The 25,363-nt window shown below is 29.7% G+C and overlaps 1 protein-coding gene across 6 annotated transcripts in view; it reads right to left on the minus strand.

Moving 5' to 3' along the window:
• LOC129614962 (MAP kinase-activating death domain protein) overlaps nt 1-25,363 on the minus strand; it is a 63,218-nt gene that overhangs the window by 15,378 nt on the left and 22,477 nt on the right. For 5 of the 6 annotated variants that reach the window (XM_055529954.1, XM_055529950.1, XM_055529952.1 and 2 more), the window contains exons 12-18: nt 23,628-23,940; nt 23,219-23,568; nt 22,731-23,168; nt 2,003-2,251; nt 1,702-1,941; nt 806-1,081; nt 590-757 (exon numbers count right to left, since the gene is read on the minus strand). In XM_055529954.1, the coding sequence (XP_055385929.1) occupies nt 590-757; nt 806-1,081; nt 1,702-1,941; nt 2,003-2,251; nt 22,731-23,168; nt 23,219-23,568; nt 23,628-23,940 (2,034 nt within the window). The remainder of the gene's footprint in view (nt 1-589; nt 758-805; nt 1,082-1,701; nt 1,942-2,002; nt 2,252-22,730; nt 23,169-23,218; nt 23,569-23,627; nt 23,941-25,363) is intronic. The other variant, XM_055529953.1, reaches the window with a different exon arrangement.

Here is a 25,363-nt window from a genome sequence, read left to right on the forward strand (position 1 = left end):
TTGTTGTAAAATTTTTGAGTTAAACATTAATAAATAAACTAATAAATATGTAATAAGTATGTATATGGATATGGGAGTACACAAGTGTGTGAAAAAATGGGAGATATAATCATACATAATTAGTAACTTATTTATCAGATAGAACTTATTATATCAGATCAGATTTAAAAATTAAAAAAAAAGAACAAAAAAAGTCAACATTATACATCTCAAAGAATAATGTCCCTGTTTTTTTTCTCTGCAGAGTAGCATTAACTGAAATCCTAAGAAAATGAATAGAGTCTGGACTGTTTTTTGCAATACATAGAAAAATTTAATACTAAATTTTTTTTTGAAATAAATGAATATAAAAAAACTATAAAAATTTTAGCTCTGATAAAAGGAAAAAAACTTTAATTTTAACTGTGTCTAAATAGAAATTTAAAAGAAGTTGGTGGGACATTTATGATGTTAAAAAGAGCCCATCTTGACATACTTAAGAATACGTGTAAATTCGTCCTCTTTGATTTGTCACTCTTTTAAAAAGTTTAGGTCTGAATTTCGCTCAGCCATGGTTTGCAAATATTTAAATGTTTACACTTTTATTTACCTTGCTGTTAGCAAATAATAGCCCAATGCCTTCTAAACACACTTGTAACAAACCACCCTCTCCTGTTGTTAAATCTTGAACTGGGAACTCACCACCAAGCTCAGGAATGTTAGAAGGAATAGCTCCTCTCTCCATCGCCTCTTTTATGGCTTGATATACATCCTTACACTGCAAAAATAGTTAATAAATTTTGAACTACCTTTTACTGTTTTTTACCTTTTTTGTGTAGTATTTGTGTAAAGTGGTTTGTTGGCCACCATTTCTCCTCCACATGCACAAAACTTTAGTTTTCGGAGAATAAGTCATGTTAACCAATCTTTCAAAATGCCATCTTTCGATTATAACCCCATTTAGTGATCGTAAAATAAGGCCGTCGTCTCTGACTTCCATAAAACACAAAGGTGTTGAGGTATCTATACCTTGATGGACTGCAAAAGTTCTTCGATGTTGCAATCTTGAGGCAAAAGGCTTTAAGTCAATGTCATTTGCGTTCTAAATTTTTTAGAATATTTAGAAAAATTTTTGTTAATTTATATAATAATATCAATCTTTATATATCAATAGTTCAATTGAAAAATCTATGGTTCTCAAAAACAATACCATGGAAAAATTCGTAAAAAACAATTCGTTTTACATATGTACATACATAGGCATATACTTGTTTATCAAGTGAAAAATAAATATGTATTCAAAATCATATATTATAATTTGAAATATATCTTTGTACCTTTAGGTTACCTTTAGGTTTTTAATTGTATTATTTTTGTAATTATAAAGTTGAAAGTGGCTTAATATATTAATTAACATAAAAAAGTAGAGTTTTCAAAAACATGTGTATGCGATATGTAAGTCTCCTAAAAATACACTATTGCAAATTTCTAAAGCTTTTATAGGCAGTAATAAGTTTTGTGCCTATTATCTTCTAAGAATTACTCCTTTACTAAAGACAAAGTAGATATGCATGTACTATTTTCGGATATTCAAACAGAAATTATTTAATTCGGTTTTGTACATCATGAATATCTTTGCATGAATGTTTCAATTTTTCCGTTAAATTCATATTTTTATTTTTGTTTGATACCCTTAGTAATATGATTCTTTTGATTAAATACCAAGTGCTTAATTTGATCTACAAGCTGATGAACTTCTTGAGAGTACACTAAACCGATATGGCTTTTCCCTAAAAGCCTTCGAATTTTAACTTTGATTTCTTCTTTATTAACGTTTAACATTACTAAAATTGCTGTTAGATTGTATAACATCGTCGATAGTAATTTATCCTCTTCGTGTTCCAAGCGTTTTCTCTCAGATTCACTAAGCATTTTGTACCTCTCCATCATTTCTCCTGGACCCTGTATTTTTATGATAGATTGCAATATGCATTTTGATGTAACACAAATATGACTGATTTACCTGATCCATACCGATCATTTCTCTCTCTTGACTTACAGCGTCTAAAAATGCATCTTCCCAAAATTGCATATGATCCCACAAACCTGAACGTTCTTTGCCAATTAATCCTTCAAACAAATATACTCGTCTGCTTTCTACTGTGTAGCTCGTAGTTGCACTTACTAAATGTCCGCCAGTATACCTAAAACCAGTACTGAAGATAGATTTTCCAGAAGAAGATGATTGTACTACTTGATGTTTAGATGTATTCTGATATACATATTTGTTATTAAAAATTAAAAAATATTATTTAAATTAAACAACAATGCAAACAATTAAAAATAAGATAATTTTTATTTTCATATTACAACAATAAAAAAGAATTTAAGCTGTAAAATTTATTGTTTGGTAAACTGATCGAAAATAACATCAAAATCGTAAATAAAACGATAACTGAATTTTTATAATATCAACTGATCCAAAGTTTTAAGTATGTAAACGCAAAACATAAGCAAGAATAAAGCAAACGGTGTATCTAAAAATTGAAGTATACTTTACTTAAACTTTTAAAACATTATAATTTAAATGAAATATAAAATTTTTTTAAATTTCATTTTTTTTATAAAATAGTGATCCAAAACTTAAAAATAACTTTGTATTTTTTTATTATATAGTGTTTCTTTTTTTTTTGTTTTTTTTTTCCTTCTTGACTCCTAGGAGGAGCATAGGGCTAGTGCATGATATAACGCCATATACATCTGTTAACCCACCAAACTGGTATTATTTTCCGAAATTTTGCAATCATAAAAAATTACCAAAAAAAACAATTCTTAATATTTTATGTTTTCGAAGTATTCCGATTGAAATATTATTTTATTTTTTTTGTGAACGTTTTGAGTATTCTTTGCGATTCACTTTATTCAGTATGGTTTTAAAAAAGTGCATATTAAGTTATAATATTGAATGTAATTTGTATAGTGACCTGACTGATAAATAGTGATAGATAGTTTTCAATTTTTTATGAATTGCGTTGTTCAAAATTTTTTGTGTGAAAAAAATTCAATAATATTCTTGATTTGTGCAGGTTCTACATAAGTATTTGATTTGACCCATACTTTACGAGATAAAGCTTGTTGAAATCTGAACTATTTTTTTAGATTCGAAATTTCTCGAAAATTTGTGTTATATTTTTTTTCTTACTCTATCTCGCATAGTTTATATAATGTTCAAATTTAAAAAATCTTATTGCAAATTCGCTTGATTCTAGATGTGCATTTAAAAAACAAATTAATTTCAAATTTTAAAGCATCTCTCCTTTCCTGTTTCCAAATATATACTGATTTACTTAAAAATTTTTAATTAAAAATTAAAAAAAAAAATACTTTTATTATTTGTGTTTTCTAATTAAGAAAAAAAAATATTTGTAATATTTCTAGGAGACATTTGACAATATACATACTCAAAAATTTTCAAAAAAAGAAATATTTCGATCGGGATTGGAGAATAATTTCAACTTGGTGGCCTGGTAGATATACATATACTTATGCACACACACATACATAAATTGTATTATATACTTATATATAAACCAAACTTCCAAATAGTGTAGAGGTTCGCGTACATTTTGTTAGATGCTAATTATCAATCGGAAAAATTTAGTCATAAGAAATCAGAATGTTTTCTGGTCGAATTGCATCAGAATTTCTTTCTTAGACTAGCTCTCTCGGAAAGAGAGCTACCTTAAGTTTGTAATAGACTTATCAGTGAAGCCTAGGCGTCTAATAGACGTGCACTATGATAGTATCTAGTTCTATTAAGTCTATGAGGTACTTGTCTTCGGTGAAAATTCCAAAAAAATATTCGATTAAAAATGGACGACAGAAATTTCATAACCAACGAATTCATTGAAATAGAAAATTTTAAGTAATTTCTTAATTGATACCTGATTATTAAATCAATTGCCAAGCTGACTAGGCGTAAATTTTAATCACTTTTATTTAAAAATTTTCTTTTCAATTTAAAAATTATTATTAGCTTTATGTATATATAGTTTATAGCACTATACAGAAGACACTTTTTGTAACTACAAAATAGAACTAGTTTTTTGAGTGGTATCTGGGCTGTAATTATACACGCGACTACAAAATTTCATGCAGTTGGCTTTTTTATTTTTCCGAATATTTAAAATTACGTTTTGGAGTTGTGTTGAAAGTATATTGGTACATTCACGAATGTAGAGTGTGTAAAAACTTAGTATTCACCCGGGCCCCTCAAAAAGGTAGTTTGTTGTGTAATTACAAAAACTATTTTTTGTATGACATTATAATCTATATATACACAACAAAAAAATGCACGATAGGAAAAGAAACCTTGTTTTTAGCACTTTTCCAAAAATTTTTTGAAATAAAGTGCTTATTAGTTTCATTCTGTCCGTTCGTCCGTCCGTGGATACTTTTTTTGTTTACAAAACTTCCACACCCTTGAAGATAGCTGAAATTTAATACGTATATAGATATTTGCTAGAAACTTAACCCTTAAAATCGAGCATTATGTTAACCCCACTTTACATTAATTTTTGCTTTATTTCAAAGACTGCATAAATCGCTCATCCTAAATATATGCAATCCTAGAAATAATGTGTATATGAATGAAAATAATTTTAATAGTGTGATAGGTGTACATAGACTGTATTTAAAAGCAGAATTTTCACTTGTTGAAGGGAAAAGTGCTACAATACAAACCATTGGTTTGACCCAACTTTATTTCTTTCATGTGCAATCAAATTTGTAAGTAAATTTGATTGCCAAAATATTACTTTGATATTTAAAAATAAATAGAGAAGGAAAACAATATTATTCTTTTACGCGCAAAACAAAAAGAATAAAACAAAGAAAAACCTTAGTTTGCACAAAATGGGGAAGAAATGTGCTGACAATAAAAAATATGTCGGTTAAAAGCGCAAGATTGCTATGTAGTTGATCCTGTGGTGGAATATTTCATGCCAAATGCGTAAATGACTCAGATGATCCATTTGAAAAAATAAAATTGAATTTATTCTGTAGAAATGTCAACTGTGTCCTTCAAAAAATGAATCATTTGTGGTAGCTGATGAAGAGAATAATGATGTTGCAAATTTTTCCACTTCATACAGAAATTTGAATATAAATGTAATGAATGATGTCTTGATATCCAATCAATTGGAAGACATTATAAAAGCTCTAAAAACTGTAACTCTGGAAAATAGGAGCTAAATGAAATCAATCAAAACTGGAAGCATTATAACGAATTGGAGCTTAAAGTTAACTATCTGGACTCAGTAATGGATAAGAATTCACAAGTTAAAAATAAAAAGAAAATTATTCTATTAAGTCTATCAAAAAGTGTAGCAAACTGCGCTATTAAATAGAAATTTAAATGGGGAAAATAAAATTAAACAATATCCAAACTGATTCAGCAACAAGTTAGAAGCCATATACCATTGGGTAGAAGTTAATGGGCAAAAATTTTTGTTCGGAACAGTGTTAAATCGGAAACGTTTCAGAGCTACAAAGGTTTTAATAAAATTTGACAAAATTTTAATACACCTATTTTTTTTTGCTTGTAACTTCCGTTCTAAAAAAGAAAAAAACTTTACCCATTATGAAGATAAATTAAACGCTTTTGGCATTTTCTTACAATGAATCAAAAATACGTAAAAAGTTTGTTTAAAAATACTTGTTAAAGTTCAACAATTTCTTATTTATTTATTTATTTATGCATATGCTCAATGAATTTAATAACTCTCACAGAGAGTCACAGGGTAATTCATAATTATTTCTTAAACGTGCAAAACTAATATAATGTTTAAATTTTGCAACATATCAAGGCTTTAAAGAATTTTGAAGATGCTATTTTTCCTGCAACATAGACTATCACAAATTGTTCCAACATCTATTTTTATAGAAAAGATTACACATTTCTGATTCGATCCGACATTACATAATATATGTTAATTAATATTGTGATATCGACCATAATCATAGATTTCGTAGCTATCTATATCCTGTTTGCTGTTGTACTAATTCAATCAAAACTCAAAAAAACTTTTTTGAGTTTTGATTGAATTAATACAACAATGAACATTCGTGACTCCTTTTTCTGATATAAATGAAGATATCCTCATGATATAAGGGCTAATGAACTTTTGAAAAATAAGGGAAAATAGTTGAAATTCAAATTAGAGAGTTTGAGAAATCGTTTTGTAGTGCTGCAATTTCTAGTGATATACAATAACCATTGCTTAAATAATACTAATTTAAATGAAATTAAATACAATGACGCCATTATAGTTTATTTGCACGTTGGAATTGCACATACAATAAACTCATATTTTTGAAGTGTTTCTAATACCTTACATATAGCAACCAATCCTATTAATGAAAAATATTTACAATAAGTTTTTTTAACAGCTATAAATTTGGAAAAGGTAAAAATAACAATTGATGAGTTGAATTAGTCAGTGTTGTTTACGTTCATCGGACCTTTGGTTCTGTGGTTTTTTTCGATTCATTGCATGCTATTGATTCTCCCATATGCAAGTATACGGTGATAAAACAATTCCACCCAACAGCTATCAGTCCAATCTGTTTTAAATTCGACTTCATAAATCAATGAAAAAATTATTAAAAAAGTTTACAAAAGAAACAATATGCCTTTTACAAGAATTCAAACACGATGGCGACTTGTGTGGCCGTAATCTACTTTATTATAAAAATTACAAAGAGCACTGATGGTAAGAGCTTTACTACTTGTCTATTCATTGACTTGCACTATGCAAATCGTTAAACAGAAAAGCCTTCGCTTTTGATTGAGTTGATGAGGATTTACTTCTTATTAAATTCGACTGATTGTAATTTTATGGTTTTCGATTGAATCTGCTCTGGACCTTATGCAAAAAACAGACTTAATGTAATAGCACCTACTGTGCACTGCATAATAAAGAATGTATTAAAGGGATTAATTCTAGTATCGACGATATGGCTACATTAGGCCCAAAGTATTTTACAACTTTTTGTTGATGATTATGTGATAAAATATATAAATTACAGTTAATTCCGTCGACTTACGAAAATCAGTTTCATTTGGTTTGGGCATTATTGAGGAATGGCTGTTTTAAAAAAAATCTCCTTAAATATTAAAAAATATACGGCTATTACAATTTGAAAACAAGGCTTTCAACTTCTCATCACCAACTACGGGACCATTCAAATTAATTAATCAAAAGCTTCGACTATTTGGTATTGGGACTAATATTAGATAGTATGGTATGATCACTTAGACTATACTATTAAGTATAGCATAGTCTAAGTATATCTACCATATGTGTTTATATTGAAATGATATGATTAAATGAAATGATATCTTGATGTACATCTAAACATTTGTAATATATTCTTGTTATTATTAAAAATATAAAGAAAAAAACAAAAAAAATATGAGGGATGTTTTACAAATCTAAGTAACTGTTTTCATAATCGTCAAAATCTAGGATATAATATTAATCTGATCAAAGTGGTATACTAAACATTGTTTGACGTCAAACTTTGTCTGGCGGTAAATAATATAAATTGCTGTATTCTCATGAGATTTATTATCATATGTTGAAAGTGAGATGGTGACATTTATTTTTTTCTAGGGTTTATATCGACAATTAATTTTTGTGGGTCAGCTAATTTTTATTTACATTATTTTCGTAGCAAATAATAAATTGTGAGTTTCATCAGGTAATTTTAGTTTAATAAAAAACCAGTAATCTTAGAAATAGTTGTCGATTTTGTCTTATATTTTATCGATTTGTCGTAGATTTAAACAATCACTTTCTCACCAAAATTATTTTCAGATTTTTAATTAAACTAAAAAATAAAATATCGACAATTAAATGCTTGTAAAAACTTTGAACGGCGATAAGCTAATTTTTATTTTGGTTATAATTTCTTTATGTAGAAAATTATTAAATTTTGACGTAAAGTCTAAGTTGTTTGCTTAACACCGTGCGTAAAACCAATGTTGATTTTATTTTTTATGTAGGAATCCAGCACTTTTGGTTTTATTTAAATTTAAATATTAAATAAAAAAGCAAACACAAAAGCATTTTTTATTTTATTCTTTTCTTTTTATTTACCTTTATGGTTGCATTTTGATATTCCTTTATCATAATCACCTTCTATTCCACTATAATCACCTATTTTTATATTCTTTTTGCCTTCTTAATATATGAATCAAATTTCTGTTACGTAAGTGTATTTAATAAATAAATTTTTTTTCAGTGCTTTGTGCTTCATTTCGAAATCAAAACTATTTTTTATTGTAATACCCTTCGGTTATTGCGATTTATTAAATTTGGCAACTACCCATTTCGCAATTCCATAATTTGGTGCTTGCACATTTTGTTACCCGGTTTATGGATTTTTCTTAGGCCATATAATAATAATACAATATGTTATTTTTAACAATATTAATTATTGAATACCGTCAAAATGTAATACTCATATACCAGAACATGTTAAAAATAATTAAATCTGCATTGTACATTGCTACAATATTTGAAGTCTTGTTTTATTTACATTAAAATAACAGAAATTCGATTACATTCATTAAAAATTATTAAAAATTATATCTTTAAATTATAAAAAAATAATATAAACAAAAAACTTTTCTAGTCGAATAAAAGATGAGGATGAAGTGCGTTCCCACCGAAAACTTGATATGCAAAATTTGTAGCCATCACACAACCTACCCATTGTACACACAATACGGTCGGTAAAAATAAAATTAAAGTTTAGGTTTTATCAGATTATTTTAGTCTGATATGTAAAACGATATCACACTTTGTCGTAAATGTAAACGGCACCTAAAGCTTAATCAGAGTGTTAAAATTTAAACACTGTTTGACATCGAATATTTACTCACGGAGAATAACAAAAATTATTCTATTCTCATCAGATTTTTTTATAGTAAAAGTGATTGTAATTTTAAACTGACTAGTTGGGGCCTTACCATGTAAAGAAAACGCATCGTAGCTCACATACCGGGAAGTTTGCCTTTGTTATATGGTAGCAATTGTAAATAAATTACCACCATGTAACAAATGCACCTGAAAATATAAACATAATAACGCATATATATCGCAAAACTAGCATTTGCTAGGTAATTTGAAAATTCTACAAAAATAAAATATAAAAGTTTTTAAAAAGAGAAATTTTTTTACTTAAGATTTAAAAACAAAGAATAAAACAGAGTTTATAGCACTATATTGAAGTCATAGTAATGATTTTAAATTGCTTATTTAGTAGACCTACAAGCTTTGAAAAAAAATACATAAAATTATATGATACATATACAGCAATCACTGGCTGAATCTAATTTTTGGAACCGAATAGTTTTTAAGTTAAATTAAATTATATTATAGGGCGTTAAGCAAAACTAATGTTTGATATTTGCTTAAACTAGTTTTTTTTTTATATTAATTAATTTACACAATGCAATTTACAGACTTCCATTCAGTTATTATTCAGTCATTATATTACAAATAACACTAAAATTTAAACATTAATAATAAAAAAAATTAAAAAAAATTTGTAAATGCACGCACATAATTACTTATTTCTCGTATGTAAATTGAAAGTTTGAGTGTACAGTGCAAAAAGCACTAGATTGCAGATTTATGCAGCGGGGGCAACAGTGCACCGCGACCACGTATAAGAATCTATTGTGCTTTTATTATAAGGATTTTGCTTTTAAATTTCGAAAAAGTTTCATTTTCAAAAAATTTTATAGAAATACCATTATTCGCAAACAAAATATTTTACAAATGAAATTTGTCAAAAAAAGTGCGCAATTATCTATAGCAGGCATGTCAAACACATTTATCATTAAGGGCCATTTGAGGGTTTTCGCACATTGCTTCGGGAGGCACAATAAAATAAATAAAGTTGGGTCAAACCAATGGTTTGTATTGTAGCACTTTTCCCTTCAACAAGTGAAAATTCTGCTTTTAAATACAGTCTATGTATACCTATCACACTATTAAAATTATTTTCATTCATATACAAAACTCTTTCTAGGATTGCATATTTTTAGGATGACCGATTTATGCAGTCTTTGAAATAAAGCAAAAATTAATATAAAAAGGGGTTAACATAATGCTCGATTTTAAGGGTTAACTGTGTGAGTTAAGGAAAATAATTATATTTTTTAATGTCATGGAATTTACCGTTAGCTTTTTGCGTTTATAGAAATTTGAAAAAACGTGCGATTTCGGAAATATAAGGTGTCAAAAATTCAAATTTTACAAATTTCAAGGGGCGATAACTTGAGAGGGGGTGGAGATGGAAAAAAATTTTCTTCTAACGAAATGAACTATTTGTTAATGTCTAAAAGTCGCTAAAATTTCAAGCTACTACAAGCTGGGGTCTAGAAGAAAAACGACATCAAAAATTTGGAAAAAAAGAACTTTAGATAACGGTAAATTTGAACGGTCATTTTGTTTTTCTAAAGTTTAACTGTAGTATACCGCGCTAGGGAAAGCAAGCCGCTGCCTTTCTGCGTTTGCAAAATTTCAAAAATGCTTATGGTTTCATTGCAACAAATAGTTAAAAAATTCCATTTTTAAGGTTTTGGGCGGGTATAACTTCTAGAGGGGGGGAGATAGGTAAAAATTTTGTTCTGCGGAAGTAAGTTTCTAGTAAAGATCTATGTACATATAAAATTTCAGCTTTCTATCTTCAAGGGTGTAGAAGTTTTGTAAACAAAAAAAGTGTCCACGGACGGACAGAGTGAAACTAATAAGCACTTTTTTCAAAAATTTTTTTGGAAAAGTGCTAAAAACTGAAACTACTAAATTATACTCCAATTTTAGCAACATTTTTCAGTTACTAAATCCTCGAAATTAGCTTGAATTTAATTCGCTGTTGTAATTTTTAATATTGATTGAACATGTTGATCTGTTTAACTTGATCTTTCAGCCGTTTTATTATTTTTTAATATAGAAAACAATTGTTCGCACAAATATGTGCTTCCGAACATGGCTAAAACATGCTTAATTGATTTATAGGTAAATAATTATGAAATTTAGTAATTTCCACTTCACTAAATTTTTGTTTCAATATAGAATCGCAAAGTGTTTCAATATCAACAGAAAATGGAAAAGTGTATATGTAGGTTAAATTTGACATCTATTAAAATCTAAAAATCTTCTTTCAAATTCGGTTTTTAATAATTTATTCTAATTATAGTTTTCAAAATTTCGAATTTATTTCACTGGTGTACTGTTTGCAAATATAAGAAAATTAAACTAGTTCAAATATACATATAAGTATTTGATTTATAGAACACTCGCTCTTCACTTCTCGAAACAAATTAACGCGAAAATTCGGTTCCGACTACATTTTACATACACATTTACATAAACATACGGGCCAGAGCGGTACTTACGCATGCGCAAATTTGTGATCTTCGCATTACATGGTAATATTTTAAATTTGTGAAAGTACCAATACATGATATTGGCATAAAATGACAGCATAAAAGGAGTCTCTACTAAGAGCCAAATTTATGTTTTTCTAGGTATGTTAACTGGAAGTTTACTAGCGTTCTTAGGGATTGGAAGAAGTGTTCTAGGTAATTTTCATAATCTTATCAAACACTTTTGTTAAACTAGGAAATACACCTTGCGGTTGGTTATATGATTAGTAAGAAAAGTAAGCAGTTATTTGCAATTTTTGGATTTTTATTTTCATATAGATACGTATACGTACCTATAAAAAAATTTTTTTTATGTACATATTTCAGAAAAATATTAACATTTTCAATGAAAAATTTTTCCAATATTCATATTTGACTAAAACGGATTGTCAAGGTCATATAAGTTTAAGAATTTGATTTTGAGTAATTTAATTTAGAAATTTTTTTGACGGAAAATGGTTTGATAAGAAATTGCATTGAAGAGAAAACGAGAGATAAACTTTAATGCAGTTTCGTTAATCTGTATTAGTTTATATTTTCTAAGCAAAATTGTCTAATATTTTCACCGATTGTATTGTATATACAATAGGTAGGTTATGTGATGGCAACAAATTTTGCATATCGAGTGGGAATGCACTTCTCCATGGTAGGAAAGTGTAAATAAACTGTTTTTCGCAACCTGTCGGTTTGTCGGTCTGTCGGTCTGTGTGTGCACGCGTGAGTTATGTCAGTAAACTCAAATAAAGTCAATTTGAAAGACGACACCTCATTTCCGTCGTCTTTCTTTTATAAAGTTTAACAAAATTTTCCATTAACTTAAAATAATAAAAAAAATAAATTCTTTCCCATAAATCTCATAATTCTTATTTTTCATATTTTTGCATAATATCAAAAAAAACTCACAATCAACAGTAATTACTTTCAAATAAAAAAAATTGTTTTCAAATAAAAGTTAAAATATCAAATTACATACAAAAATAAAATTAACACACTTAAAGTAATTACTGCTGACTAAATAGTTTTATGCTTCCAAGTACCTTAGGTTAATAAATTCATTTTATACTCGTATCAAGAATTATTATTATTAAGTTTGCTTTCAAAAAGTTAAGTTCAGTTTTACTGTTAATCCTAAGATTAAAGTAAAGTTAAATAAATAAAAGTTAAGTAAAACAAAAATTTAAATTTTTGGTGTTTTTTATTTTTTTATTTTATTACTGAAAAATAAGATAAATATAATTCGTGTATCCCAAGTTCGGCTGATCACAGATTGATCAACTTTTGTGATATATCAGGTCTCGGGAAACTCACTTTTTAGCGGGGCTGATTTATATTTTTGACCATTTTGAAGAAAATATTCAATCGATTTACTTGATTTCATATATACGCTTTGCTCGACCGTCCGCAAAACCTCCAGCAACTGGACGTTTATTACGGGCTAAATATATATTTTTGCGTATACATATAAAGAGAAATAATTAACCAATTTCATTGAAATTTAATATTTAAATTCTTCGTACTAAAACAATGAAATTATAAATTTTTTGGAAAGATCAGGGGTCGAAAACTGATCTGCATTATCTTGATTTTACTGATCTTACATTTTTCACCATATCCACGGAACGAATTGATGGAATTTCTTGAAATTCGATATTTGAGTTCTGGCTGTTACCGAAACTACCTGCCGAGCATTTCAGGAAATTCGGGTAGCAAAAGCGAAACTTTACTTAGAGCCAAATTTACATTTTTGTAGGTATGTTAACTAATAAGCTTACTAATGTCCTAAAAATTGGAAAGAAGTATTTAACAGACATTTTCGTAATATTCTGTAACACTTTCATTTAACTAGATAATACACATTGCGGTCGATTATGTGCTGATCGCATCATATTTTTTTTTGTTTTATATTATGATATTGATCAAACCACTTATCGTAAAAATGTATATGTATTTTGTAACAAGTATGTCTAATTAATAAATTAAACAAAAAACAAACTCCTAAGCATAAAATTTAGTTTTGAAACTATGATAGAAAACTATCATAGTTTATCGACAATATTTTGTTAACGTAAATAATGATATACTGGAACAGGAGTACAAATGCAATCATTTCAATTTAATTTGTCAAATTAAAATTAAACATGCAATTTTTACAAAATTATAAATTTTCTACAAAATCTATTTATTTTCAAGGGCAGTAAAATATTAGGTCTGTCTGGTATAAAACTTGAAAAAACTTTAAACAGGGAGACAGTGATGTAGTTTCTCGCAAAAAGAAAAGCTGAAAATTTTGATTGTGTGTTATAAAAGTGGTAAAATTAGAAAAAATCATTTGTGAATCCATTTTGTTAATCTTATTTTATTTTTAATTAAAAAGTTTTGAAAAAAATTATTGTTGATGTAAATTTTTCTTTGGAAAATTAAACCTTCTGACTTAACCGAGAAAAACATACATATGTGCGTATGTTTTGATAGCTTTAAAATTTTAAAGGCGTTTAAAATACTAAATTTTACGTTACAAAACTTGAAAAAAGGTTAAACATTGAGAAAATGAAATCGTCATAATGTTTTCCCTTTTTAGCACTTTTCCAAAAAATTTTTGAAAAAAAGTGCTAGAATACAAACCATTGGTTTGACTCAAATTTATTTATTCAAAAGGTATTATCCCAGATGCTTTGCATATAAAAACTTTATAAAGTTTTTCAAGTTTTATAAAGTTTAAAAAAAACTTTCTTACACCAGCCAGACTTATTGTGATATTTCAATTAATAAAACTGCTTTCGTTCACGGATGAAAGTTTTTTAATTTTGTTTTACATCGACGGACAGTAACGTTAAACTTAAAACTCTTTATAATAAATTATATTTTAAAATAAATTTTTTAAAAGAGAAGAAAAAATTAATGTGTTTTGTTTGAATTTGATTTTTGACAGATATTTCACATGTAGCTAAATGTACTTCATTATATGAAATGTTTAAAATAATTTTTTCAATTTATATTTTAAATATGAATTTTTAACTTATGATTTGTGAGCGGCAAAAAAAGAAAAAATCAATTGTCCTGTTACGAGTTTTCTGGGTCCTAAGAAAGACAGCAAAAAAAATGTGGCTTAATTGGTTATTGAAAATTCTCTTTTTTTTGTGTTTTTAAATACAATTGCAAATAAATTATCCAATCTTCAAATTACAAAATTTTTTTCATCTGATCAGAACTAAAAGTAAGTGTATCTGGAGAGAATATAACAGAGCTTTTATATGGAAATTAGCATGGTAAATTTTCTGAATTAAAAATTGCACTTTTTCGAAAAACCATGGAAAAAATTTCATAATATTTCTTCTATCTGGAAACAAAAGTGATGCTCAAAAAATTCTTCTATGGTCGATAATTTTTCCGAAATATAAATTTTTTTTAGGTGTAAGAAAAGAAAACTCCGTAACAAACTTAAACTGTTGCTAATATTTGCAACTAGATGCAAGCATTAACATCGAAATGACGTTTATATATGATTTTCACATTTTTAAAATTAAGCCTCTTGATTAAGGTATTATAAGATCTTTTAAATCTTATTATCGCAAAATAATATTAATAAAAGTATTGACGGCTATCCAAAAATGACTGACTCGAGCAGAGTCTGCAAAATCTGTTAATACTTCAGATGGATTATATTACATTAAGCGAGTTTGTTGAAAAAAATTGAGACTTATTTTTTTATATGAAAATGAGAAAAAGCGTTTAGAATTTGATGCACTAAAGTAAAATTGTGCTATTAAAAAAATACATTTAAAAGAATTCTTTTGCATGAAGTAAATGGGGAATAAAATAGAACGACTTAAATTTATTTCGATTTTTTTTATAACAAAAATTGTTTGAAATAACAAAATGACATTATTATAAACTGTTATCAGATTCAATATAATAATACAGGGTGTTTCGCATAAGGTGGCAAATAATTTCAGGAATAATTCTTTGATCAATTTCCAGCCAAAAATTTTACGGGGGTAGTGACAGATATCCTCATTTTCGAGCTAGAGGCTGTTAAAAAAAAGTTACGGGACTTTTCCTGCATATAAATAAATGCTTATAGCTTCGGAACCAATCAACATAGACTTATCACTAGGAGCTTGTTTTACAGGTGATTAGCGTCATCGATGAATTTATTTGCCACCTTTTGCGAAACACAATGTATGTCTAGGGTTTTTTGTCAGAACATATCTACATGTTTGTCATTTCAAGTAAAATATCATTAAAATTTTTTTGCGTTATTTTTGTTTTACTAAAACATTAACTAGTGAAAGTTTTGTGAAGACGGTTTAAAAAGTTAGCATTTTAAAATGTAGTTACCAAATATTACATAGTATTAAAATTTTAACATATTTTGCTATGTGAATTAAGATACATATACACTTTTCAGAACTTTTCCAAAAAATTTTTGAAAAAAAGTGCTTATTAGTTTCACTCGGTCTGTCGATGTCCGTCCGTCCGTCCGTTTGCCCGTGTGTTTGTTTACAAAACTTCTACATCCTTCAAGATAGAAAGCTGAAATTTTACACGTACATAGATCTTTACTAGAAACCCTTTTCCGTAGAACAAAATTTTTACCTCTCCCAAGTAACAATTTTTATCTCATAAGACTCTTGTAGAGCTATATTAAGAATTCTTTAAGAATATTACTCTTATAATTTCAGTCTTGTAGAACACTAAAAGGGAAATTAAAATAATTTTTTTGCCATGATTATAAATCAAAAAGTTGCTGGCAGTACTCGTAAAATTTTATTGATAAAAGTTGATATTGTACTTCGAAAAAAAGCAAAGCCAACTTAGTAAGGCTGACGAGAGCGGATGAAAGCGAATACTCGGCGCTTAATCCGGGTTTCGTTGGTTAGAAGCGTCTGACCTAGAATAGGCGGCTCCCTGGTCTGCGTCTGATCCCTGAGGGACGGCAGTTTTTGAATCCTGACAGTAGGTATAAAAATGCAGAATTTAATCATTCTGGGGAGAGCCATTTATTGCATTTTTATTGATCCGTTCAGAAGGAACGCGAAAACCCAACGTTCACCACCTACATCTGATGTGCGGATTTTAGAAAAGAATAAAAATATAGAAGGTGGACTACCGAACACTCAAGCTCCACAGACCAATAAGGATATAAACATGAGTAAAGCTCAAGCCAAAAAAAGTGATGATCAGAATGCTGACATACATAAAAGGATTAGCCAACTAGAACAGCTCTGTGTGGCTTTAAAAAACGATGTTCTTCAACTGAGGGCTGAAAATGAGAAGCTAAAGAAAGAGAAACATGTGCAAATTACAAACAATAAGTCTAATGGGAGTAGTTATAAAGGAAAAGACGTTGCACCACAAGCAAAGAAGGTGAGGTCAAACTTGGCCGCCTACTCAACAGATGAGGAAGAACTCGCCAGAGAAACAGATTGGATCCTAAAGCAAAAGAGATCCAGTAAAAAAAGAAAAGCGGAATCTTCTCTGGAAGTGGTTCAGGTGACGATCAATGCTGTGAAAGCGGATGTTCCTGATTCTAAAAGTCGAGGCGATGTCACGAAAAACTTAAATAGAGTCAACATTAAAAAATAAGGGCATCAATTATAAGGTTAAAATGATGAATAACAATCAATTTAAGCTTATTGTAAATTCCGAAATGGACTACAGGAATCTTACCATGAATGGATCTGGACTAGAATGGCATACTTATGAAAAAAGGAAGGCCAGACCAATAAAAGTCAGGGTAAGAAATCTTCACCCTAGTTGTAAACCGGAAGATATGAAAGAAGACCTAAGCTCTAGGGGTTACAAGATCTTAGATGTAACCAATAAAATTAAAAAAATAAAAGAAAATGGGAAAAACATTATGGTGCCTCTACCGCTGTTTATGTTAACATTCTTAAATGAAGAGGAGATGAAAAAAATTTATGAAATCGATCACAAAAACAGGATGAAAGTTAGGATAAAGGCACTTTGAAAGGATAGGACCATTAAGCAGTGTAAAAGGTGTCAAAGGTATGGGCATACACAAAAATTTTGCCAGAGAGAACCGAATTGTGTTAAATGTGCAGGCAGGAACTTAACATCAGATTGTAGTAAGCCAAAGAGTACTGCAGCAAAGTGTTGGAGGCAGCAATTGCTTGGAGGCCCACCCAGCAAACTATAGGGATGCCTTGTAGCTAAGGAACTGCAAAAACGTAGAAATAAGAACAGCAACAACAACTTGAAGAATTCTGAACGACCACCGAGGCAATTCACCTCGAGAATAGTTTCAAAAGATGTAACATAAAAGGACGTTCTCCAAACGAAAACTGATGACGGTGGCACGAGCAATAAAGCAAGAGCCAGTGACGTAAATGCTTTGTATAAAATGCAAAATATGATGCAGAACATGCTAGATATGATGGACAAAATCTCTCAGAGATTGGGCATTTTAGAGAGCGAAAGGAAAAAATCGAATACTAAAAGACCTGGTAAATGATGGCACGAGGTAATTTTAAAATAGCAATATGGAATTGCAATGGTATTGCAAATAAAAAGGACATGCTTGAAGTTTTTCTACATACAAAGAATATAGACGTGTGCCTCGTAACTGAAACACATATGACCTTAAGAAGCAGAATTCGGTTTCCAGGTTATAGAATGTTCAACTCGAACCACCCTGGAAATATAGCGAAGGGCGGAACGGCGATAATAATAAAAGAAAATGTGGTGCATTGCGATCTGCACCAAATGCAACCGAGGGAATGCAAATGGCAGCGGTTCAGATCACTTCGACCAAGCAAAAATTTAGAGTGGCTGCATTATATTGTCACCCCAGATTTAAAATTACCGCAGAAATGTTTCAAAACGTTCTGACAGACCTAGGCGATAGATTTGTATTGAGGGGTGACTTTAACGCCAAGCACACTGATTGGGGTTCAAGGCATACTTCAACTAGAGGAAGAGAACTTAGGACAGCAATTGGCGGCACGGGGTGCCATTTTCACTAGACTGCGAAGCCAACGTATTGGCCAACCGATGTTAATAAGTGTCCAGATTTAAGAGATTTCTTCATAACGAAACGGATTGCGAAAAATTTCATCGAGGTACATGATAACTACGATCTTGACTCCGATCATTCGATGGTTATTCTTGTACTTAAGGAAAATATAGTTATGAAAAGAGCGAAACCTGCGCTGACAAATGGAACTACAGATTGGTCAAGATTTCGCTTAGAGATTGAACGTCAAATAGATCTAAGGAAAAGAATAAGAACAACCCAGCACATAGATGAGGAGGCCGAAAACTTTACTAAAATTATTCAAAATCCGGCTTGGAGTAGTTCCAAAATTAACGTTATTAATAGGGGGGGCATTAACTATCCCCCACATATACTAGCAAAAGTAAAGCGAAGCAGGCGGGCGAGAAAAAGGTGGCAGCAAACGCGTGATCCTGCTGATAAAACCAGATATAATCATGAATCGCAGCAACTAACACGCTGTATTAGAAAATACAAAGAGGATTCGGTTGCTGATTATGTTCAAAATTTGACGGCGTGTGAGAAAACCAAGTATTCACTGTGGAGGGCAACAAAGAAAATGAAGCAACCTATCAAAGCGTGACTATTCCAATTGTCAAGGAAAGAGGTGTTATTGAAGAAATCAGGACTCTTAAAACTAAAAAGTCCCCAGGATTTGACCTAATAACGGCCGATATTTTGAAAGAATTACCCAAAAGAGGTATAACGATGATTACGCGCCTAATAAATACGTGTATAAGGTTCAATCACGTGCCTGAAATTTGGAAAGTTGCAGAGATAATCATGCTGCACAAACCTGGCAAACCTATAGATAGGGCGACTTCTTATAGACCAATCTTATTCTTGCCGATGATTTCAAAACTGCTAGAGAAACTTTTATTGAGAAGACTTCAGCCTATAATTGAAAGTAAAAGATTAATCCCGAATCATCAATTTGGTTTTCGCCGGAACCACTCAACCATAGATCAGATTCATAGAATAACTGACCTAATTGAAAATTTACTGGAAGAAAAAACAATATGTTCTACCATATTTTTGGACGTAGCCCAGGCCTTCGATAAGGTTTGGCATTGTGGATTAATAAAAAAACTTAGGCGATTACTACCAAGGCAGTATGTACGCAACTAGGGCCAGTGATGAGATTTCAAAATGGACTAGAAAGAGGAATATAAAACTTAACAAGGTGAAATCAGTACACGTAAATTTCACTAATAGGAAAATTGACAATTCATTTTCGGTTCGGATAAATGGCGTCTTAATTTCGTCTGAAAACACGGCGAAGTATTTGGGAATGACGTTGAACGCGAAGCTCAGATGGAGGGAGCACACAAAGAAAAAGAGATCTCAACTGGAGGAGAAATACAGAAAGTTTGAACGGCTTTTGGGGAGGCGTTCAAAATTGACAATATACAACAAAGTTTTGATATATAATCAAATATTTAAGCCTGTCTGGGCTTACGGTATTCAGTTATGGGGCTGAGCTGCGCAGACTCATATCCAATCTATACAAAGATTTCAAAATAGGGTATTACGGGACATTGTAAACGGCCCTTGGTATGTCCGTAATGCCGATATACACAGGGATCTAACGATCCTAAGTATCACAGACGAAATTAAAAAGCAAGCAGCCAATCATAAAATGCGTTTATTCAATCATGTCAATATCGAGGCGGCTCGATTGGTTGACAATCAAAACTTTGTTAAGAGACTTAAACGTACGAGACCTCTCGAGTTAGTTTAAAGTTTTTTATCTGGAACAATGAGTACTTAGTACGCTATTGTGCCAAATCAAAAGCTTGTAAATAATCAAAAAAGTGAGAGCAAAATTAATGGTTAGTCGTTTCCGACTAGTTTTATAGCTTATTTTGAGGAGGGTGTTTTTAGTGGATTAAAGTTCCACACTACTGCTTTTCGTCTGGCAGTGTCTTTCTAAATTTTCCACCCTTCCTCTGGTTAAAAAAAAAAAAAAATATATTTTTTAACCCTATAATACGTATATCTTATTTTTTTTTTTTTGAAATAAATTTTAAAATTTAAGAATTGTTAACCAAAAAATCAATATACTAATATGCATAAATTCCAACTAAAGCTTTCTTATATTCAAATAAAAGTATAATTTTGCATTTTTTAACTTTAATTTAATAATTTCAGTACAATAAATATTTTTCGGTCTTCTTTCCAAAAAAAAAAAGAATTCTAATTCTAATTAGGGTTAAAAATTAGATAAGGAAAAATGACAATACAAAAATGGCCGTCCCCAACAACTAGACTTATAAAGGAATTCTTTTAAGAACAAAATTCTATGAGAGTTGACATCTTATAAAAAAATACTTTATGAGAATTAAAATTTTTTATGGCTTGCTGAAAGTAGTTTTGCAAGTGCTAAGTCTGTATTATAAGAACCTTACGAGGGTTGCATAAAAACAAAAAAAAGAAAAAAAAAAATATGAGAGTATGCAGTGTGGTGTGAAAGTTTTATGAGAGTTTTGGTAAATTTTTTAGGGTATTACTCTTGGAAATTGTTACTTGGGATCTCTCCACCCTCTAAAACCCTAAAAACGGCATTTTTCAACTATTTGTTGCAATGAAGCCATAAACATTTTTCATATTTTTCAAAAGCAGCAAAATTGTATCTTCTTCTATCGAGGCACACCATTTCTGAACTTTAAAAAAACAAAATGGCGGTTGAAATTTACCGTTATCTAAAATCCGTTTTTTCCAAATTTTTAATGCCGTTTTTCTTCTACACCGTACGCTATAGGAGTCTGAAATTTAAGCAGCTCTTAGATATTTATAAATAGTTTATTTCGTTAGAAGAAAATTTTTTTCCCATATCCACCCCCTCTCAAGTTATCGCCTCTTGAAATTTGTAAAATTTGAATTTTTGGCGCCTTATATTTCTGAAACCGCAGGTTTTTTCAAATTTCTATAAACGCAAAAAGCTAATGGTAAGTTACGTGTCATTAAAAAATATAATTATTTTTCTTAACTCACACAATTAACCCTTAAAATCGAGCATCATGTGAACCCCTTCTGCATAAATCGTTCATCCTAAATGTATGCAATCCTAGAAATTGTTTCGTACATGAATGAAAATAATTTTAATAGTGTGGAAAATAGTTTTAAGAGTGATAGACTATATTAAGTAAGTGCAGTATTTTATTTGTTAAAGGGAAAGGTGCTACAATACAAACCATTGGTTTGACCCAACTTTATTTCAATTACAATTAGTACCAATCAGAACTGAACAAGTTCACTTATCTAGTTTTAAATGTTTTTAAACGTGCGTTTTACTCATATGAAAATAACCAAAATGAGTATGTGCAGATGTTTCATTTTCAATTTAAAACGAAATGGTAAAAAAACTAGAATACATTTTTGTTTCAAAAAACATGACATATCTATACCTTCTTAGAAAATTTTATTATCTCGAGAAGTGAATAACAGTTAGTTTTTAATTTTGTTGGAAAAATTTTTAGAAGAATTGGTTAGTTATAACGCTCTTCAAAGATTATTTTTAAACTCCTATAAAAATTAATTTTTTTTTCTTGCCTTAAAAAGCGCTTTAAATTTTAAGTAATACTGCAATCATAACTTTGCTTTGTCAAAAGTGTAGAAAACATGTTCTGATAGAAAACCCTAGATATGTATGTATATAGAATAATAAATATGAAAGTTAATAAGAATTAGAAAACAAAACTAAACCAAAGATCATGCAATCCAGTATGTAATTTCACCAATTATAATTTCCATTTCTTTTAAAAAATTTTTTGTGAAAATTTTTAATCACTCGTCGATCAATTTGCTAGTCGATCAATTTACCGAAGCTATGTATGTAAGTATATATATAATAATTAAGAAATATATTCGTAGGGGATTTGTATTGTCAAGGAAAAGTAATAAAGTAATAAATAATATAGTTGTCAAATTGAAAATATAAACTTAATAAGTTTTTGGGCTTGCTTTAAGCCGTTGAATGTAACAAGTGAGATATTTTTGCATAAACAATATTTATAATATAAAATATTACGCATAATCTTTTTCCTACTTAAAAATGTTAATAGTACCTAGAATATTAATTGCAAAATTCCTGCCTGTTTAAAAGTTTAGACTAGAATTCGACAAAATGTATTTTTTGACTAAGGTCATTTTTAACGACTTCGAATCACACTTGTTTCGTACATGTTTTTCAGTAGTAAAATTTAAAAAAAAATTGTAAATCAAAAAACTTACATCGCCTTCAAAAGCCGTCAATTTATGTAAAAATGACGATCGTTTCTGCGATAATATATCTTTGAACATTGCTGAGGTCGTGTGAGACTCTTGTGTTTCACCAATCGAAAACTTTCTGCGTAGATTTTTTTCTACTGTTGTTTTAACTGAATTATTTGTTTTCGTAAATGGATTTTCTGTCGGGCTTTGAGGTGAATTCAAAGTTTCTCTGCTTCCATATGGTGAATTGCTTTTATTTGAAGGTATGTTTATGTCTCCAGTCTCTGATAACTCATGGCACCAATAATGCGTATGGCATATTTCCATCATATGAAAAACTGACGCCATTCCTCCAATGCCAAAATTCGAAAAACTATGCTCAAGTCCAAGCACAACAGCAAATAAACATTTCAACATTCCCTTTCCAACAGACTTGGGTATCAACTGGAAATATAAATGCTAGTTTATGTCATATATAACTGTTTTAACATTTTCAAAATAGTTTTTACCACATCTATAATATTGTCGTCCGGACCAATCTTCTTATCAATAGTTTTATTTATTTTATTCAGTACAAACATTCGATATGACTCGTCTTCCATCAACTTTCGCAAACGATTTAGTTTCAACCAACCAATACCATCCCCAGACATAACTTGATTAATTATGTCTTTCAAAAATGTTTGATTCTCAAAGTCACTTTGAGACCTTTCTTGATTTTGAATTCTTTGTATATCTTCCAAAGTTTGTTTAGGACTTGAATGTTTTATTAAGGGAGTTCTTTCTACTAAACCTTTACGTACTGGAAACATATCAAATGACATACCAGGATTATTTTGATTTTGCTGTTGATATTGACCTTTTCGAAATGATGGAATATCTTAATTTACTAAATTAAGTTTGGTATTTGTAACTTACTTTTTGTTCCAAAAAGATCTGAAAATATGTTGCTTGTTGAAGATGCTATACCATTTAAATCACTACCAATTGATGAAAAGAAGTCCCTACTTGTGTTTTGCGTTGACCTGGGTTGCATTAATGTATTTTCCACCTGATGTGACTGTTCACTAGGTTTAATTAACCTTTTTTTTGACGCAGCTTCTTTTGCTGTTCTTGTTAGGCCCCCAATTGTGGATTTACCAACATAAGTTAAGTCGCCCAAAGTATTTTTACTAACGCCAATTGCCTGCTTAGAAGCTTCTTCGGCTTGTTTTTTAACGTGCAACGTCAACTTTATCATTATTTTTATAAAAATTAAGTGTTAAATATTAAACGGAACCATTGAACCAAAAAAACAAGTTTGAATATTATTTGATAGAAGATATTATTTTATTTTTCATTATTCAAAATTTCTAACACATCTTCTTGCGAAAGTAGAAATAATTGTTATTGAAGTTTGGAAAACTTTGGGCTTATTTTCAAAACTTTATGTTTTTCGGTAAGGTTCATGTTTTTACAAAAGTATATATATGTAAATTTATCATTAATTACATATAAATTAATGATTAATCATAATGAACATAGCGTCTGGCAACATCTTGAAACTGATTAGAATATTATTAACTTTGTTTAATTTATAGTCAGTCAAAGTGGCAATCACCTACTATTAGGATTATATATATTTATTATACAGGGTGGTATAATAAAATTACATATCGCAACTGGTTTAAAAGCTCTCGAGTGTGATTTCTTGGAATTTATTACGAAAAAAATTTTTCGTATATGGGAGAGGAAAAGTCAGATCCCTTGGGGTGGAGAGTTGAAGAAAATCGGATTGAAAAAATTCTGACCGATATATCGTTATAACAACTTCGGAGCTGAGCAAGCAATATGTTAAACTTTTTTTCTTCTAAAACTACCACTAGACGTTCGAGCTTCCCTCTTTGCTACAAGAAATTTTTTTCCAAAAAAAACTCCCAGGAATCTGGGATAATTAATAGATATAATTAGAATTAATAGTTTTTAAATTAATAAAATAATAGTTTTTAAATTAAATAAATAATAGTTTTTAAATTAATAAATTTTTTAAGGTGGTCCAGGTCGAAATTCTGGACCACCTTAAAAAATTTATTACACAAATTTGTTGCATTTACATATAAAATCTGATCACTACCAATCTGATTAGCATTTTTTTAAAGAAATTAGCAACGTTTTTAGCACTTTTCCAAAAAAATTTTTGAAAAAAGTGCTTATTAGTTTCACTCTGTCCGTCCGTCCGTCCGTCCGTCCGTCCGTCCGTCCGTCCGTCCGTCCGTCCGTCCGTGGACACTTTTTTTGTTTACAAAACTTCTACACCCTTGAAGATAGAAAGCTGAAATTTCATACGTACATAGACCTTCACTAGAAACTTATTTCTGTGGAACAAAATTTTTACCTATCTCCCCCCGTTTAGAAGTTATACCCCCCCAAAACCCTAAAAATGGCCTTTTTTAAATATTTGTTGCAATGAAACCATAAGCATTTTTGAAATTTTTCAAACGCAGAAAGGCAGCGGCTTGTTTCCCCTAGAGCGGTATACTATAGTTAAACTTTAGAAAAACAAAATGGCCGTTCAAATTTACCGTTATCTACAGTTATTTTTTTCCAAATTTTTGATGTCGTTTTCCTTCTAGACCTCAGTCTGCAGAAGCTTGAAATTTTAGGGGCTTTTAGAC

This window comes from Condylostylus longicornis, unplaced genomic scaffold (genome assembly GCF_029603195.1).
Source record: "Condylostylus longicornis isolate FDR11 unplaced genomic scaffold, ASM2960319v2 ptg000131l, whole genome shotgun sequence".
NCBI lineage: Eukaryota > Metazoa > Arthropoda > Insecta > Diptera > Dolichopodidae > Condylostylus > Condylostylus longicornis.